We start from the raw sequence: 20,001 nt of genomic DNA, 5'->3' as shown, positions 1-20,001 counted from the left end.
CTTTCATGCTCATCGCCTCCAAGCGAAGTATCAATTCCGCTTCGAGTGATGATCATTGTGAAGTCGTGGGTTCTTGTGGGTTCTTGTGGTCGTGGGTTCTTAAGTTCACGAGGAACTTGGGTTCTTGGGGGTCTTGAGGTTCTTGAGGTCCTTGATACGTGAGAATCTTGTGTTCTTGAGGTTCTTGAGGTTTTCTTTCGCTTGCAAATCGCGTTGAGAAGGATCTTCTCTTCACCCTAGTTCTACCCTTTTCTGCAGGCGTACTCCTTGGCGGCCTTGCGCTCACACCAAGGTTACTTTTTCCCACCTCACGTCGATTGGCCGGCCGCTAAGTACACGGTCCGCTCTCAATGAGTGAAAAGAGACACAAGGGGAGGCTGGACAAGCCCTTCTTTCTTGGGATTCCTGTCACTCTTCAACAAAACACGATTAGGAATCGCCACGCCCAAGTAAACTTGGGTTCGTGCTATCGCAACAAACAAAAAAATTTCTTGGGGTTCTTGTGGTTCTTTCCTTGAGTAATGCAGAACACTTTCAAAGCTCTGACACCAATGTTAGGTGCAGCGGAATGAATGTTGTATTTTCTCAAGATTAGTGATCTTTATTGCTCAAGGTTCCTTTTAGTTCTTAGGGAAAGAGAGAGCTTTCCGTCTTATGGAGAATGCTATGATCACGAACAAAGTGAGTGGATATTGTGCGTGCAAGTGAATCAGACTGAGAGAAGGAGAGAGAAGAGATACGACACCCGAGAGGTTGTAAAACCCTCCTACGAAGGCCCCACTCTCGTCGGCGAGAGTTGTCTACTTTGATTGCACAAAGGTGTACAATGCATATGCAATGGACTGATGCAATGGGACTATGCCGATGACAACGACGGAGATGACGACGACGACTTGATGGCTGAAATCTGAGATCTTCTAATCGTTGAATTCTGGGACTGTTTCGGTGGCTGAAAATGACTGTTTCAGCTGCGTTTTTATGGCTGAAAATGGGGGGAACATCTGCAACCGTCTAGGACTAATCTGCTCCTATGTCATAGGCTGAAAACTGCGAGAATCCAACTGCTGAATTCTGCGTTTTTGCTACTGCTGAGCTTGCGTTTTTTACAAGGCTGAAAAAACACTGAATCTGTAAGTGATGCTGGCGTTTTTGTCAAGGCTGAAAAACTATGGCTGGGATGTATCTGCTGAGGTTGGAAAATGCCATGCAAGAGAACTTATAGGCGATGGCTTGCTGGGAGGAAACGCCAAAGGAAAGGAGTGGATGGCGAGGGTCTACTGCTGAGGGGGGTACTGCTGAGAAGTTGCCTGTTGAGCGGGAAGCTCCTGCTGCCTCTTCTGCCAGAAAGTGCTAACTTGGGTTTGCTTATATATTAACTTAGCAAAATTGCCCTACCTACTTTTGTTGGAAAGTCACTTAAAAATAATATGTGAAAATAACCAAAAATAGGAAAATAGGCTAAATGCACTGGAAAATTCCCATAACTGATGATAATGGATTCTGATGGGAATTCCGATGATCGTGCTATGTGCAACCGGAGGATATGCATCTATGCTAAGTGACTGGGCATGCACGGTCTACGAATAGACTCACAAAAGTGCCAAATCACTGCTAATCTAAACTTGACTGGACTGACTGAACCCTGCTGTGGTGTAGCTTGCAGAGTTACCTGGAACGCGGAACGGGAACGGGAACGGCGACGGGCCTCCCTGCGGAACGGGGGAACGGGAATGGGCCCGGAACGGGAACGGGAACGGCGCGGAACGGCAGGCTAAAAAAACACCCAAATATTATTTTTTTTAGCGTTATGTGTTTGAATACAAGTAGTATTAGAGGCCTTTGACTCTAATACCCACAAAAAACACGATTCGAAGACCATTTAACCTTATTATGACTTGATTGGGATGTGAGGCGCCCAGAGTACATAGCCAGATGAACAACGATGAGCAAACACAATTTCCATAGTACATACACAATGCTCATGTCCCGGCACAAAATTTCACCTCATGTCCCGGCACTCGAAGAAAGTGTGCCCTCACTTTGTCATGCCCCCCTTTCCGTGTGTAAGAGCATAGCTTGCATCCCCATGCACGAGAACCTCCCGCCGCCGACAAGGTGCCCTCCGAGGTCACTTCATCCCACCACGACCATTCCTTCGCCTTTTGAGTGTTGCCCGCATGAACGGAGGGGGTTGAACGAGAAGAAGAGGCCATGGATTATCCGTGAAAGAGAGAGAGCTTGATCTTTGAGGATTTGAGAGAGAGAGATAGCTTGAGAGAGGGCTTGAGAGAGAGAGAGGCTTGATTCCGTTCTTGCTTGAGGCTTGAGCAATGAGAAGTTGAGATAGAAAGCTTGAGACTCGAGGAGAGAGGCTCACCTCTTGGAAGTTGAGACCGAGAGAGAGAGTTTGACCTTGAGCCTTGAGGGTTAGCCAAGAGAGAGAGAGGTTATGGCTTGAGAGCTAGAGGCTAGCCCCTATGGTTGAGAGTGAGAACGAGAGTTGAGAGCAGGGAGAAGATGGCCCCTTCAAACTTCCTTGATGCTTTGGTGAAGATGGGGGAAGGGGGGGATTTATCTAGGGCCTGTAAAATTTAAATGGCCGTTGGCTGCCCAAATCTCCCAAACAGCTATATTTTAAAGTTGGAAAAACTGCACGTTTCTGCTGTTGCTGCCGTTCCGGCCCGTTCCGCCCCGTTCCAGCCGGTCCGTTCCGGTGATGGCCTGCCTATCGGAACGGCAGTCCGTTCCGACGCGTTCCCTGAATTTTTGACCGTCCGGAACGCCGTTCCGGCGTTCCAAGGCCCCATATAGGCGTTCCCCGGTAACACTGGTAGCTTGTCCACGGACACATAGGGTTGGGATGTGTCACGTGACATCCCCTCCTTTTCAAAGTGAGGTACTGATACCGAACTGTATGGCGTCGAGGGAGATCGCCAACAGCATCCGGAATCCTGGAAGGGACTCTTCGCCGGCACACTCTGATGTGTGGGTCGTGCGGTACTTAAACTTCATAAAGGTCTGCAACGCTTGCTTCTTTGGGCCCCGCCGAAAGCGACACAAAGTCTTCTTTGGCTCCTTCCTTGCTTCAACTTCGTCTAGAGACCTGCTTCTTTCGTCTTCAAGAATCTCCATGGCTGAAAATTCCCGAAACCATCTCCAACACAAAACCATGAACATACCCATTCCATGTAAAGTGAAGGAAAAAAATCTTGTCTTCGCTGAAGACTGTGCATGCAATGTAGATGAACATAGAGACGGAGTGACAACCCGTTCATCAAACACATGCAAACAATGCGTTCGAATCTTTTCTGTTTGATCGAAATCAATCAACTGTGGCAAATCACTATGGAAATGCCCATGCTTGGTGCTCATACAGTCATGTGCTCTTTCGGAAACTGTGTCATGCCAAGGAAGAGACATGGAATGCGACTTCCTTAACATACAAACTTTTCAGCTTTTCATGAACAATCCGCATACATTCGTGTTCATCCATGAGAGAAACGTGCTCAACATACAATATGTCATGCCTAGGAAAAGGGATCACATAACGATGTTGACGAAAATACAGAAAACCTTCACGAATGAAACACTCGAACAATGCGTGCGTATCAATCATGCGAACACATAATACTTCCTGTGATGGTTCTTTGGACCAAGGCTTGAGAGCCAAGATCGCTTCTTCGGGATCTATCGAATCTTCTTGTGGGGGATCTATGGACCTCGACTCGAAAGCCAAGATCGATTCTTAGTGATTGATCGAATCTACAACGAGGTTAGCTTCGCTAGAAAAAGCGTCCACTAACACATCATCCTGGTGAACAATCACATCTTCTTCATGCAACTCATCATGCTCGTGAGAAATCATATCTTGATCATGCTTGTCATTGGCATCCAAATCATCATGCTTAGCAATATCATTCAAATCATCATGCTTATCTTTGTCATCCAAATCATCATGCTTCACACAATCATGCAATTCCTGTGTGTCATGCTTTTGAGAAGAATAGACTGAGAGAGTCTTCTTTTCCCGAATCTCTTGCATCGGTGCTTGTACTTGAGAAAAGAGTCGCAACATCTCTTGCAGTCGTGCTTTGATCTTGCGATAAAATTCTGCTTGTCTTGCTTGGTTCTCTGGTTGTCTGCATACCATTTCTGCTTGTCTTTCTTTGAATTCATGATCCAATTTGGCTCGTCGTTCTTTGGCTTCCAAGCGTGCTTGCTCGCTTTCACGCGCTATGGCTACCATTCTTTCTTGGTACTTACGCTCGATGGCTGCCACGTCTTCTTTGTAGGCTTTTCTTTCTGCATCTCTTGCTTTGTCTTCTAACTTCTTGTCCATCATCCTCTTGTCGAAAGCCTCCATAGGAGTTAGTGCAATCCTTGTCGTAGATGGGAAAGGGGGAGGGTCAGAAAAACCTCTTGGTGGAGAAAATTCTTCGTCGCCTCTTTCATGCTCATCACCTCCAAGCGAAGTATCCTTCCGCTTCGAGTGATGATCATTGTGAAGTCGTGGGTTCTTGTGGGTTCTTGTGGTCGTGGGTTCTTAAGTTCACAAGGAACTTGGGTTCTTGGGGGTCTTGAGGTTCTTGAGGTCCTTGACTCGTGAGAATCTTGGGTTCTTGAGGTTCTTGAGGTTTTCTTTCGCTTGCAAATCGCATTGAGAAGGATCTTCTCTTCACCCGAGTTCTACCCTTTTCTGCAGGCATACCCCTTGGCGGCCTTGCGCTCACACCAAGGTTACTTTTTCCCACCTCACGTCGATTGGCCGGCCGCTAAGTGCACGGTCCGCTCTCAATGAGTGAAAAGAGACACAAGGGGAGGCTAGACAAGCCCTTCTTTCTTGGGATTCCTGTCACTCTTCAACAAAACACGATTAGGAATCGCCACGACCAAGTAAACTTGGGTTCGTGCGATCAATTTCTTGGGGTTCTTGTGGTTCTTTCCTTGAGTACTGCAGAACACTTCCAAAGCTCTGACACCAATGTTAGGTGCAGCGGAATGAATGTTGTATTTTCTCAAGATTAGTGATCTTTATTGCTCAAGGTTCCTTTTAGTTCTTAGGGAAAGAGAGAGATTTCCGTCTTATGGAGAATGCTATGATCACGAACAAAGTGAGTGGATATTGTGCGTGCAAGTGAATCAGACTGAGAGAAGGAGAGAGAAGAGATACGACACTCGAGAGGTTGTAAAACCCTCCTACGAAGGCCCCACTCTCGTCGGCAAGAGTTGTCTACTTTGATTGCACAAAGGTGTACAATGCATATGCAATGAACTGATGCAATGGGACTATGCCGATGACAACGACGGAGATGACCACGAGGACTTGATGGCTGAAATCTGAGATCTTCTAATCGTTGAATTCTGGGACTGTTTCGGTGGCTGAAAATGACTGTTTCAGCTGCGTTTTTATGGCTGAAAATGGAGGGAACATCTGCAACCGTGTAGGGCTGATCTGCTACTGTGTCATAGGCTGAAAACTGCGAGAATCCAACTACTGAATTCTGCGTTTTTGCTACTGCTGAGCTGGCGTTTTTGGCAAGGCTGAAAAAACGCTGAATTTGCAAGTGATGCTGGAGTTTTTGTCAAGGCTGAAAAACGCTGACTGAGATGTATCTGCTGAGGTTGGAAAACGCCAGGCAAGAGGACTTGTAGGCGATGGCTTGCTGGGAGGAAACGAAAAAGGAAAGGAGTGGATGGCGAGGGTCTACTGCTGAGTGGGGGGTACTGCTGAGAAGTTGCCTGTGGAGCGGGAAGCTCCTACTGCGTCTTCAGCTAGAAAGTGCTAACTTGGGTTTGCTTATATATTAACTTAGCAAACTTGCCCTACCTACTTTTGTTGGAAAGTCGCTTAAAAATAATGAGTGAAAATAACCAAAAATAGGAAAATAGGCTGAATGCACTGGAAAATTCCCCTAACTGATGCTAATGGATTCTGATGGGAATTCCGATGATCATGCTGTGTGCAACCAGAGGATATGCATCTATGCTAAGTGACTGGGCATGCACGGTCTACGAATAGACTCACAAAAGTGCCAGATCACTGCTAATCTAAACTTGACTGGATTGACTGAACCCTGCTGTGGTGTAGCTTGTCCACGGACACATAGGGTTGGGATGTGTCACGTGACATCAGGAGCATTTTACAATGCACAGAACCTATTTTCCCTATTTTAGCCATTTTTCAATTCTTATTATTAAGTGACTTTTGTTCGGAAACTAGGTAGGGCAAACTTTGCAAGTCAATATATAAGGAAACCTAGCGCTAGCACTTTCTGGCAGGAGAGGCAATAGGGACCAGACATCCGACAATGCACCTTCTCAACAAGACCCCCCAGCAGATACCATAGCGTTTTTGCTTCAAGACTCAGCCTTGGCAGTTTGCAATTGCAGATCAGCCCTGGCGGTTTGCAGGTTTCCACATCAGATCACTAGCATTTTTGCATCAAACATAGATTCAACCCTAGCGTTTTTGGATCAGCAGAACAACATAGCGTTTTGCAGATTCGCCGCGACAGAACCAGCATAGGCATCAGCGTTTTCAGTTTTCAGCGTATAGACTCCGCACCGCAAGTCCCAAACCTCGCAGATCTCACCTTCCTGCAACAGATCCTCGTCGCACGGTTAGATCAGCCAAAGTTTGCCGATTCAGCCCGGAAAACACAGATTTCAGCATCTGCGTTTTCAGCGCGTCGTCGTTGCATCGTCATCATCGCAGTCATCACCGACATAGAGTCAGAATTCAGCAGATACAAAATTTGCAGGTTTCAGCCATTAGCGTTTTCAGATTTCAGCCTGTCTCGTCGTCGTCCTCATTGTCGTCGACATCCAACAAGTCCATTGCATTGTAAAGATTTGTACAATCAATAGTAGGCCGCTCTCGCCATAAAGAGTGGGGCCTTTGGAGGAGGGTTTGACAACATTCTGGTGTCGTATTCTTCTCTCTCTATCTCTCAGTCTCAGCACCTTCATTCACAGTGTTTACCACTTTGTTTGTGATCATTTGCACTCTCTCACTAAAGGAACGGAAGGCTCTCTCTTCCATGATTAAAACAAACCCATGAGCACAGTTCGCAGCACTCATCTTGAGCAAAGTTCAACATTCACATCCGCTGCACCTTACAGACTCATCAATGTGTGTGTCAGAGACATGAGAAGATTCAGCTTGGTTCATTAAAGTGCTTGTGGTTGTTGCGGGTGCCTTGGGTTCTTTAGGTGGGGTTGTCTTAGGACAAGCCGCTTTAATGTGACCCTTGACGTTGTTGGGAAACAAGCAAACTGAAACACCTCTATAGTGATGTCACCCAAGAGCGTTGAAAGAGAACTACAAGACGCAAAAAGCTTTGCCAAATCCTTCTGAAACATCACAAGTCCAATAGGAGTAGACCCTTGGGAATTTACTAGCCGTCGCCCACCCAAGAGACTATGTCACATAGGAGCAAAACCCTGCCAAAGCATGGATTTACAGCACACGCCGACCAATGCATATGAAGACAAGAGCCTCTCCTTTCACAATCAAACATCACAAACCCACAACTTCAACATCAATTCCACAATTCATAGATACATGCCCTCCGAATCTGTCTACACACAATTTGCCACTAGGCTGCCATAGCCATAACCCTGCAGAGAACTAGTCGTAACCTGATGAGCACAACTCCAATTGGGGCACTTTAAAGCTTGAGAGAAAGCTTTGAAAAATGACTAGCGAGAAAGCTGAAGATGACTAAAATTGATTCCATACGTCCCCATGAGCAAAATTGACGCAAACAGAGAGCTGTCCCAACACGACTACACGTAGAGAAGGCTAGTCGGGGCAAAAAACTGCATCCAAGAGCACCAAGGAGACAGAACGAGCTAAAACCTGCAAATTTCTGATGTTTGGATGAACTTTTTTTAGTTTGTACATGAGTTTTAGTTATATACAAGGCTCACTTCAAAAACTCACTCACGGGCACTTACAGTAGCCCGACAGCTGTCACTAGACTAGCGATTTGCAGTGCATGTACATGTGCTTGCTAAAGCAAGCTAAAAAACCCACAAAAAGAAAGCCCACACGCCCTTTTGACATCGGGCGTCATATCCATATGTACAAATTTACAAAAAACGGAGTGTCAGAAATACGCCCGACATAGTTTGCCACACCCCAACCTGCTAGATCATTCATGATCAGCAGCACAAAAGAGATCCTGTAAACCACATGAGGGAGTCTTCACCTCATCTTCATCATTAACCACATGATCAGAAAATTCTTCAAAAGAAGGCTCATCCTCAATCACAGTCATCAACCTTGCAATATATTTCTTCAACCTGTAGCCATTCACACGTGCTTTATGTGGGGTACCATCCAAGTCAGCAAGCTGATATGTGCCATTTGGAAACCTGTTTAAGACCAAGAAAGGACCTTGCCACTTGATTTGAAATTTCTTTTGAAAAGTGCTATCAAGCTTACTATTGTAACGAAGCACCATGTCACCCTTCTTGATGTCCTTGTTCTTTACCTTCTCATTTGCCTTTGCGTGATTCTTCTTCAAGACCTGCTCATAATGCTCAAAAGCTAACACCCTATCCAATTGTACACATTGCAAATATAAAAGTCTTTCTTTGAATGCACCCTTGGGCTCTTCTTCAAGCTTTAGCATCATCTTCAAGGATGGTATCTCCACCTCAATAGGAAGTAAAGCCTCTTTGCCAAAAACTAGATGGAAGGGAGAAAAACCAATACCTGATTTGATGGCAGTCCTATAAGCCCATAGAGCACAAGGTAGCTCTAAATCCCAAGTCTTCACATTGTTTCTTGTCATCTTTGTAAGCATCCTTATGAGCTCTCCATTAAACCTTTCATTCATGCCATTGCATTGGGGATATTATGGAGTAGTAAACCTGCGATGCACATGAAGCTTTTCATATAGATAATCCACCAACTCTCCCCTGAAACCTGGACCCTTGTCAGAAAGTAACTCCAATGGCATGCCAAATTTGCAACAAATATCTTCATATATAAATAAGGAAACATCTTTACTCGTGATGTGCTTAACAGCTTTGGCTTCGGCCCACCTGGATAGATAGTCAACAACAGTAAGTATGTAACATTTGCCTCTAGCTGTCATAGGTAGAGGACCTATTGCATCAATACCCCACTTCTCAAACACATCATAAGCCACAATGGTGCCTCTAATTTCTGATTTGAGAACCCTATTTGCCATGCTTTGACACTCTTTACAAGACTTGCACCAATGATGAACATCACGTTGAACACTTGGCCACACATAACCCTCCTGCAAGACTTTATGCAAAGTGATCTTTGATGCAAAGTGACCACCATAAGAACCCTCATGATTCTCCTCTAAAATTTTGTAAATTTCCTCTTTCCAAGGCACTTTTCTCATCACAAGATCAGTCCCCTTCATATACAAGGCATCACCAAGTAGCACATACCTTTTGGCACGACGTAGGAAGGCGTACTTTTTTGGCTTTTCCAACTCTGATGGAAGCATACCTGTTTGTAGAAACTCTTCCTCCTTCTCTAAAGCTTCCCTTCCCAAATAAAGAGGAGAATCAGCCCTTATCACATACAATTGCCCAATTGAAGCTTGCGCTGCACCATGTGCTTCTTCATTTTGAGACCTGTCCACATGCCTTAAACTCCAAGCTTCAAAATGCTTAAGCAGATTCTTCACTTGAAAACACATATTTTTCAGCCTTGGATTCTTACTTTGCCACACCCCAAGTACTTGCTTCACTACCAAAAGAGCATCACCTCTTACCCTCACACGACGGATGCCAAGCTCAAGGCAAAGGTTGAGACCTTTCTCCAAAGTAGCATACTCAGCTTCATTGTTGCTTTGTGTTGTAAGCTTCAAACTCCTTTTAGTTACCAAAGCACCTTGAGGATCATAAACTACCACACCTCCTGAAGCTTCACCATGCGCTTTCCTGTAAGAGCCATCAAAAAACAATAGATAGGCATTGTCTATGTCAGGAGCTTCCATGTGTTGCTTCTTCACTGCATCCTCCTTAAGAAGAAGAGGGCTTTCCTTATAAGTAAGCAAATCAGCCAATGTAGCCCTTTTACTCTCCTCAACAAGAAAAGAGAATTTGGAATTCCTGTAGCTCCACAATCCACTTCATGAGCCTCTTTGACAAAGTAGGCCTATTCACCAATTGAGGTAGAAGAGTGTAGCTAGTGAGGAATGTGAATGGTTTAGGGAGAAGGTAGTGCTTAAACCTTCTACATCCATAAATCACACTCACCATAATGAGCTCCACCTCAGTATAGCCTCTCTCCACCTCTAGCTTCACCCTGCTAGCACAATAGATAGGCTTCATGTAGTGGGAATTGTTACCTCGTTGAAGAAGCATAGCTCCAATAGCATCCTCACCTACTGATGGATTCATATAAAACTCCTTATCCCAATTAGGAGCTTGCATAGCAGGAAGAGAACCAAGAACCTCTTTGATACCTTGAAAAACCTCTTCACATTCATTTGTCCATTGTAGAGGATCCAACCTTGCTACTTGTTGTAGAGGATAAAGAAGTTGAGAGGACAAAGGAATGAACCTTGCCATATACTTCACCTTTTGAATAAAAGTAGAAAGTTGCTTTGTATCTTTAGGTGATGGGAGGAGCACCAAAGCCTTCACTTTGTCAGGATCCGCTTCAATCCCATTCTCTGAGATCATATGCCCCAAAAACTTCACTCTTGGTTGAGCAAGATGACATTTCTTTGGGTTGAGTTGACCTCCACTTTCATCATATTGCTTCAATGCCATCCCAAGCTTTGCACAATGATCCTTTCCAGAGCTATAAACACAAAAGTCATCAATAAGATCCTTCACAAACTTGCCAAGAAAGGGAGAGAACACCTTGTTGACGCGCTTTTGATACCACGCACAGCCATTCATAAGACCAAAAGGAAGTACACAATAACAAAAGCATCCCCATGGCGTGATAAATGTGGTCTTCTTTCGATCTTCCAAAGCCAAGGTGAGCTGAAAATATCCAGAGAATCCATCACATACGCTATACCTCTCATGCCCTGCAATAGAATCAAGTATGTCATCTATGAAAGGAAGAGGGTATGGATCCCTCTTCATGGCTGCGTTTAGAGGCTTAAAATCAACACATATCCTCCACTTTCCATCCTTCTTGGGTGTGACAACAACAGAACTCACCCATTCTGCAGTGCCCACGGGACATATGAAACCTGCTTCAAGAAGCTTGTCTACCTCTTCCTTTAAAGCATTAAGTTGTACCTGTCCCATTCTCCTTAGCTTTTGTCGTACGGGCTGAGCTCCTTCCTTGATTAATATGTGGATTCCTCTCCCTTAAAGCCTCTAATTTCCTCATAAGAAGTGATGAATAAATGGGGAAATTGTTGTATCGTATGTAGGTACTCACTCTTCTCATGATTAGTCAAGTCGGGAGACAACATACCTTGTATCAGCTCCTGTTTGACATTAGGTTGAACTTTGGGTTGCATCAGCTCTTCAATTTGCTCATAAGGACCAGAGATATCCTCATTCTCCATAAGGCCAAGAAATCTTTGTTTCTCATCATGCTCTTCTTCAAGAAACAAGGAGGAAACATCTAGATCACTATTGCTGCTATCTTCCACTTCACTGCCCTCATCCCCATTGTCTTCTTCTTCACTTGAGTACTCTTCTTCATCACTTTTCTCATCAAAATCAGCATCCAAAGATTGCTTGCTAGCCATGTCAAACCTCTTCCTATCACCCCTTCTATTGTAGAGAGTGATGGTACCATGTCCCCAATCCTGTATAGCTTTGGTTGCCTGTAACCATGGTCTTCCAAGGATGAGAGGGAAAGCACCAATACCTGCGGACATAACATGGCAATTGACCAGCAATTTAACATCAAATACATCCACCTCCAAATCCTTTACAACTCCCAAGCACCTCACCCTTGATTGGTTGGCAAGCTTTATGCGAAAACCTGAATTCTTCACCATGTTGAGTCCCAACTTTGATACACAAGCTTGAGTAATAACACATACCTGTGCACCTCCATCAATATAAGCCTCTCCAATGCACTTCCTCTTATCCCATGCATTCATAGTAGGACATATATCAGGTAGCTCATTCAAAGATAGAACTCTCACTGACCCCCTTGTAGGCTCCTTCTTGATGGGATTGACTACGTGCTTCCATTGCCTCTTTAACTTGGGACACATCTCCATGAGTTGCCCAAAGGTAACATCAGCCTTTCTACCCACCAAATCAGCCCTTAAACTATAATTTGGTTGCCCTTCTCCCAAAGGAAAGTCGGATGCATTGTAATGTTTCCTGGGCTTTCTCTTCTTCTTCTCTTTACCTGTACCTGTTTCAACCTATTTCCCTCTTTTATGGCTGGGACTTGCATCACTCATGTCATGATCTCTTGTAACCCTCTTACCTACAGGCATAACCATAGCTCCCAAATCATCCTCTTTCTTCTCCAAACGGATTATGCTTACCACTTTTGTTTTGCCCTTCTCTTCTGCTGTCAATCCACTTGGTCCTGCTTCCCCTTTAATCTCAATACCATAATCTTGAGCTCGAGAAGGAATTTGTGGAGGAAGAGGAAACATGTCGCCACCCATCCTCTTTGGCTTGTCACATTGAGGGCTTTTATGACCCCATTCACCACAATTGTAGCATTGAAACATATCCCCTCTTCCAGCCATGCCTCTTCCTCTACCACCTGTATAACCCTCATTGCTTTCATAACCACGTCCATATCCATAACTCTGACCTCTTCCACCTCCCATCATATGCACACTAAGATTCTTCATAAGACCTACAACCTCTTGCATCTCCTTGCGAAAGGCATTCGCATCATGAGAAGCTTGTTGATCATAATTTGGCTCCCTGATGAGGACCCTTGGTTGCTCTACCGCTTTCACTTCAAGCTTTGGCTCGACGTTGATTCCAAGTTGATGAAGACGCTCTGCTTTCCACTCTTTATTCTTTGCAATTTCAACTGCCTCCTCAAAGGTCCTTGGCTGCTTAATCTCTACCTTCAGACGTAGGTTACTCCTCAAGCTTGCAAGAAACCTGTCCTTCTTCAACATGGCTGGAGGAATTTCAGCCCCCAAAGATGTACACCACTTTGCCCATAACGCATTGAATGCCTTGACAAAGTCTTCTATGGTTTGGCCTTCATCTTGTACTAAGCCTTGAATAGACTGCCATACCTTTTGTGGGTCTTCCACCTGTTGAAAGTGTGTAAGAAAAGCATGCCTTACCATTTCATAAGTCATAACTTGAGGAGGTTGGGCTGATTGTAGATCCTTTTCGTAGCCTTCCAACCATTCCCTAGCATCTCCCTTCAAACAGAAGTAGAAGATTCGTAGCACCAACGCTGGGTCTTGCTTGTCAGCAAGAAGGCAAGCAAACTCCATTCTCTCAATGAAAGCTTTGGAACTTTCATTTGATTTCCCACTAGACTCCGGAAAATTAAACGCCATGTCTTCAAAACCTGTAAACTGAAGGTAACTTGAAGCGATTCCTCGGTGGCAGGCACCAAAACACTGTTGGGAAACAAGCAAACCGAAACACCTCTATAGTGATGTCACCCAAGAGCATTGAAAGAGAACTACAAGACACAAAAAGCTTTGCCAAATCCTTCTGAAACACCACAAGTCCAATAGGAGTAGACCCTTGGGAATTTACTAGCTGTCGCCCACCCAAGAGACTATGTCACATAGGAGCAAAACCCTGCCAAAGCATGGATTTACAGCACACGCCGACCAATGCATATGAAGACAAGAGCCTCTCCTTTCACAATCAAACATCACAAACCCACAACTTCAACATCAATTCCACAATTCATAGATACATGCCCTCCGAATCTGTCTACACACAATTTTCCACTAGGCTGCCATAGCCATAACCCTGCAGAGAACTAGTCGTAACCTGATGAGCACAACTCCAATTGGGGCACTTTAAAGCTTGAGAGAAAGCTTGAAAAATGATTGGCGAGAAAGCTGAAGATGACTAAAATTGATTCCATACGCCCCCATGAGCAAAATTGACGCGAACAGAGAGCTGTCCCAACACGACTACACGTAGAGAAGGCTAGTCGGGGCAAAAAACTGCATCCAAGAGCACCAAGGAAACAGAACGAGCTAAAACCTGCAAATTTCTTATGTTTGGATGAACTTTTTTTAGTTTGTACATGAGTTTTAGTTATATACAAGGCTCACTTCAAAAAACTCACTCACGGACACTTACAGTAGCCCGACAACTGTCACTAGACTAGCAACTTGCAGTGCATGTACATGTGCTTGCTAAAGCAAGCTAAAAAACTCACAAAAAGAAAACCCACACGCCCTTTTGACATCGGGCGTCATGTCCATATGTACAAATTTACAAAAAACGGGGTGTCAGAAATGCGCCCAACAACGTGACATTGATAACAACGACCTTCCTTAGCATAAATGACTTGTTCTTCTGCCGTTATGTATCCTCCTATAATTCCTTTTGCGGCTTTTTCATCCGGGGTTAGCTTAGGTTTAGCAAGTGTTTTAGCTTTACCCTTAGATTCATTTTGTGAGTTTTTTTCCGAAAGATTAGAGGTAGAAGAGTTACCGTTCTTACCATTCTTACCGTTTGTACCATTCTGAGGGTTCTGAGAAGTTTGAGAGGTACTTTGAGACGACTTGTTCTCCTTAGGCTTTCCTTTGTTGTGCTTCATCTCTTGGGAGAGAGCAATTGCTACCGCCTTGTTGAGATCCGCGGGGTCGAAGACTTCTACATCAAACTTGATATATTCGTCCAAACCCAAAAAGGAAAGCTTCTTTGCGCTCATCATCCGATTTGCGTAATTGGGTGCCGAGCTGCAAAACACGGTTAGAAAAAGACATGACTAGCATACCATTCTGCTTGAGATTGCGTCAATCTTCTTTCAGCTGCCCTAGGTATTAAGGAGGCATAAAACGCGCCTTGACCTTGTCTTGGAAGTCGGCTCAATTGAAGGAAAGGAGCGCGTCTCCGTTAGGTGCGCAGTGAACTGTGCCTCTTGCCATGCTTGGTACGAATTAATGGCATCACCGGCAAGGTACATGGCTGTCGTTAAAACCTTGCTATTCCCTGTCTTCTTAGTTGTCGCAAAATAAGCATTAAATTGATGCAACCAAGAATGAATAACACTAGCATCCATCTTACCGTCATACTTACTAAATGTCAACTTCTCGGTGACGGGGTTGTTGGAGTCTGAATCTCGGCTTGCACCACTTAATGAACCATCAACATCTTTGGCCGGCTCGGGTTTCGAGGTGAGGACTTGTAGAACCAACTCTTACATGCGTTGGTCTCTCAGCGCCTCACGCTCTAACTCCAAGGCTACCCTTTTTTCTTCGGCCGCCAAGCGCGCTTGCTCGCGCTCACGCTTCAAGTCGGCCTTTCTTTCTTTGCGTTCGCGATCCAATGCTGCTTTTCTTTCTTCACGCTCGCGATCCAAGATTGCCTTTCTTTCTTCGCGCTCGCGCTCCAAGACAGCGCGTTGCGCTTCATGTTGTAACATCATGTCCATCATCGTCTGGACCAAAGCCTCCATAGGATTTGGTGCAATCCTTGGCGTAGATGGGGAGAGAGGTGGGAGGGGGGGGTCAGAAAAACCTCCTGTTGGGGAAAATTCTTCTTCGCCACCTCTATGCTCATCACCTCTATGCAAAGTATCCATTCCGCTTCGGGTGATGACCATACACTGAAGTCTTGAGTTCTTAAGCACACGAGCAACTTAGGTTCTTGTGGTTCTTGGGTTCTTGAGGTTCTTGGGTTGTTAAGGTCACTCTTCAAAAACACGATTAGGAATCGACATGCCCTAGTGGGCTTGGGTTACGTGCGACCGCAACAAGCAAAAAAATTCTTATAGTTCTTTCCTTGAGTGATACAGAACACTGCCAAAGCTCTAATGCCAATGTAAGGTACAGCGGAAATGAATGTTGAACTTTGGTTAAGTGCTCCGAATTGTGCTGAAGGGGTTCCTTTTGCTTACGGAAGGGAGAGCCTTTCGTTACTTTAGTGAGAGAGTGCAATATGATCACAAACAAAGTGGGTAAACACTGTGCATGAAGGTACTGAGACTGAGAGATAGAGAGAGAAGAATACGACACCAGAAAATTTGTCAAATCCCTCCTCCAAGGGCCCCTCTCTCGATGGCGAGAGAAGTCTATGCTATTGATTGCACAAATCTGATACAAGGTGTTGATGCAAGTTCTTGATGCAAGGATGCAATGAGGATCTAGTTCGATGACGATGACGGCGACGAGGCCAACGACGACGCTATGTTTGCTGACTGAAAACGCTGATTTGATGGCTGAAAAACATTGTTGTTCTGGCTTGAGTTTCACTTTATCCTATAAAGGCATACCCCTAGATAGCGATTTCATTCATTCGTTCACACAGGTAGCGCTCCCTCATCCTAGCGTTTTCTACAACAACAATCAGCCTTAGCATTTTTGGTCCAACTCGCTAGATCAGCCCTAGCGCTTGCAAATTTCAGCACTGTAGCCAGCGTTTTCACATTTCAGCCCATCTTCCCCGCCGAAAACGGCTTGGATTTGCCTTTGCTAGCTTTCCGTTGCGGTCCGGTACTTCCGCATTCCATTGAGCCTCTCGGCCATTCCCTCGCAGCATCGAGTGCTCCCATTGCTGTCCATCATCGGCATCATCAAGATTTACGTCTTCACCCCTTCATTCCTCTCACATCAGAAGCGCAAATCAGCCCCAAATCTACCCCTTGGTGGCCATCAATAATCCCACATCAAGACACATCCAAAGGTGCATCAAATCAGCCCCAGAGGTGCTTCATTTTGAAGAGTTACCGCGGCACATTCCCCATTAGAGAAAAAGAGTAAGGAGAAGACACGCTTAAGAAAGAAAAAGAGTAAGGAGAAGCTTTTCCCAAAGCTAAGTATGCGATACTATGGAACCTTCCAGATTTCAAAAAAAATCAACGATGTAATCTCCCAACTGAAGTTGCAGTGTACTTGGAAGATTCACAATGCATTTCATGTGAGTCTATTGAGACCTTGCAAGGGTGAAGTACCAAAGGACAAGGAGTGAGAGGAGCAACCACAGGTAGAAGAAACTAAGGAGATTTTTATACCCGAGCAGATCCTAACACACAAGGAGAGAAAAAGTGAAGGGTAAGCTGGTCCGAAACAAGTCAAGTCCACGAACTAACTTGCTATTGATGCGAAGTGAATGTAGGAGGAGGCCTTGGTACTCGAGCTTTACATTGAGCGGTTTGGTTTCGCTACCACTATTCCAAAAGTGCAAATCGAATTTGTTAAAATAGCACAATGACACTAGTGTGTGTGTGTGTGTGTGTGTGTGTGTGTGTGTGTGTGTGTGTGTGAGTGTGTGTGTGTGTGTGTGTGTGAGAGAGAGAGAGAGAGAGAGATTGACAAGTCAAGCTTGAGATTACATAAAATAAATAGCTACATATGGCGTGGCTACACCGACCAGACAAAGGAAGAGAAAGAGAGTCCAACCGATGACATGGCACAACAGTACAAACAAGCTGACATGGCACCCGAAAATCGCATCACAATTTTCGCCATGTTTTGAGGGTACTATTATGGCAAGCCAGGCAAATAGCTTTTCGGTGAAAATGTCTAGACCATGAATTACTAAAGAAAGGGTTGTCACTTTCCTGTTATAAATATATTCCGAAGCTATACTACCATGGAAAATGCCGGTAAATAGAAAGTCTATGATTGCCTCCTTCAATTGTCAAAAGGTATTAAAGATTTCTGGATTATCTGGACAAAGTGTTTTTAACTTGATATCTGGACTAGAGACTACTTTGAACTCAAGTAGGTTACATCAATGTAACAAAGCAACCTACGCACCATAAATGAAACTCCTCATAATAAAATATATACCTCCATGCACACAAAGCCTTGTCTTTTCTCACTTTTTACTAATACCTTATGAAATAAGTTGAAGTTTTGCTGCATCAGGTAGGAATATCTTCTTATCTTGACGCTCTGGAGCTTTCTCTCCATGTTTTAATATTATGGAGAGGGCTTGAACAACAATCATAACAAATTACTCATCAATATAAGAAATTACTGTAACATTTAAGCTACTTGCACAATTCTTTTTATACGTTTCCTACTTGTTTAAATTTGATCCCAAGTTCTTATAATGGTTAATCTTTCATTTTCTCTAAAGAAAGATAATATGATGGGTGCCCTTAAACGACTCTTAATATCTTATGTAGCTTCTCATCTGCAATCTATCACTATTGTGCCTGGTGTTCGTGATGGCTAAAGGAAAAGGGAAAGAGGAATTAAAGCTCATGTTCTCATAAATCTTCTAAAAGGAAAACATGTAATTTGCGCTTACTTGGATATTATTAATGCGCCGGTCATCCTTGTGAATATGAGACTGGCTGATCCTGCAGATCACCTCAGAAGAAGCTTCTGGCTCTACAAAATGGTGGTAATCACCAGGAAGGGCAAATGCTGGCCTTGATGATGTGAATGGGTTGAAAGACCTTGGTGAGGAAAACTGTTGCTGTAAAATTTGTTTGTTACTAGAGGTGGAAGAAATGGTCCCTCTTATGGGCATGGACTTGGCTTCTAACGAATGTAATTCAATGCTGTTATCTCCTGTGGCAATGTCCACCATAATTGAGACCAAGCTGAGATACCATTCGCATATGCCTGCCGTTACGCTATGTGAACCATATGAATTGACAGAAGAGAACCCGAAACCCAGTCTTTGCGGATCATACTGAGCCCTAGACCAAATACATTAGCCAACATGACATGTAGGGTTGAAGAAGAGTTCCTCACTTTGGAAAAGCTAGAGCTGCAAGATGGGATGAGCCAGCTTGATGAATGGATACCCGGCACAGAACCACGCTTGATGAAGCACAAAACACCTTTGCTGGGCAAGGAATCCTGCGCGCGAGTCAAATGATTGAACTTTCCGAAAAAAAGCCTGGAGACTGCAGGAAATCTCGGATCCACAGAGAGGCAGACATTGAGATGGGGGTCCAAGCTTCGCTTCAAAACCTAATTCAGCTCAGATGTGGTGTTGGGAGGCGCAGGATGATGATGGCGATGCGAAGGCCATGCTGGTTGGCTTTTGATTGTATTTGTGTGAACAAGAGATTAAAGTGAAAGGGCTCTCTTCCTTACGTGTTTTGAATGAAGAACGCGCGCCTCTTTTCCTTAGCGCGCGAACTGGCTCATTTTAGCTCACATTTGCCTATGCCACGTCCATACAAAGTGTGCCAGACTTATTAATTTGTCCACCAAGACGACCAGTCACCATGCCAACATCGAATTCCAAGTCTTTTCATGTCTTCCAAGAGCTTAGATCAAAGAGGTTGTAAACGAGGCGGCAAGACCACACTTACACACACACACACACACACACACAAAGAGAAATTGAACCCAATTCTAAACTCTCACCGTGTCAAAGAATCCAATGTGAGAGCTGAACATGTTAGGATTAATGAGTTATTAAGAAGCGACTAGAGTGGTACGAGAGAGATAAAACATACACAAGAGAGAGAGAGAGAGCATACACAAGATATACGTGGTTACACGAAAGAGATAATACATGAGAGAGAGAGAGAGAGCATAGACAAAAAATATGTGGTTCACCCAAGTGCGAGCTACGTCCAGAGAAAAGCAGTCATTCAATGGCTTTACACTTCAAACTTGAAGTAATTTACAAGAGGGCTTAGAAACCCTTAACGGTCCCGCTTGATTCTCTCTCTACCTTGCACTTTTTGCTTCGATTTCATGTGTAAAAGAGGCCTCCTTTTATAGATGCAAAGGACTCTCTATGGGTTGCCCTCTCACATGAGAGGCAGCCATCCATGTGTTGATGCATCCAATCAAAATCGGCCATTGGCCGTTGAAAGCCGCCCACTGCTGGCCACTAGCCATCGGCCATTGACTAGGGCCCATTTCCCATCGTCCATAGACCACCAACCTCCGTCCATGTATTTGCCTGCCACCACTGTCTGGCCAA

General features: G+C 44.5%; 1 protein-coding gene across 1 annotated transcript in view; it reads right to left on the bottom strand.

Annotated features, from left to right (window-relative positions):
• Positions 1-19,207, bottom strand: part of LOC147439496 (transcription factor E2FB-like) — a 104,672-nt gene extending 85,465 nt beyond the window's left edge. Inside the window, exon 1 of the mRNA XM_086485328.1 lies at positions 18,358-19,207. Within this exon, the coding sequence (XP_086341454.1) occupies positions 18,358-18,642 (285 nt within the window). The 5' untranslated portion in view covers positions 18,643-19,207. The remainder of the gene's footprint in view (positions 1-18,357) is intronic.
• Positions 19,208-20,001: the final 794 nt, after the last annotated feature.

The sequence above is a fragment of the Adiantum capillus-veneris genome, chromosome 16 (assembly GCF_014529385.1).
Source record: "Adiantum capillus-veneris isolate H3 chromosome 16, ASM1452938v2, whole genome shotgun sequence".
Taxonomy (NCBI): Eukaryota; Viridiplantae; Streptophyta; class Polypodiopsida; order Polypodiales; family Pteridaceae; genus Adiantum; species Adiantum capillus-veneris.
This window is presented reverse-complemented; position numbering and strand designations above follow the sequence as displayed.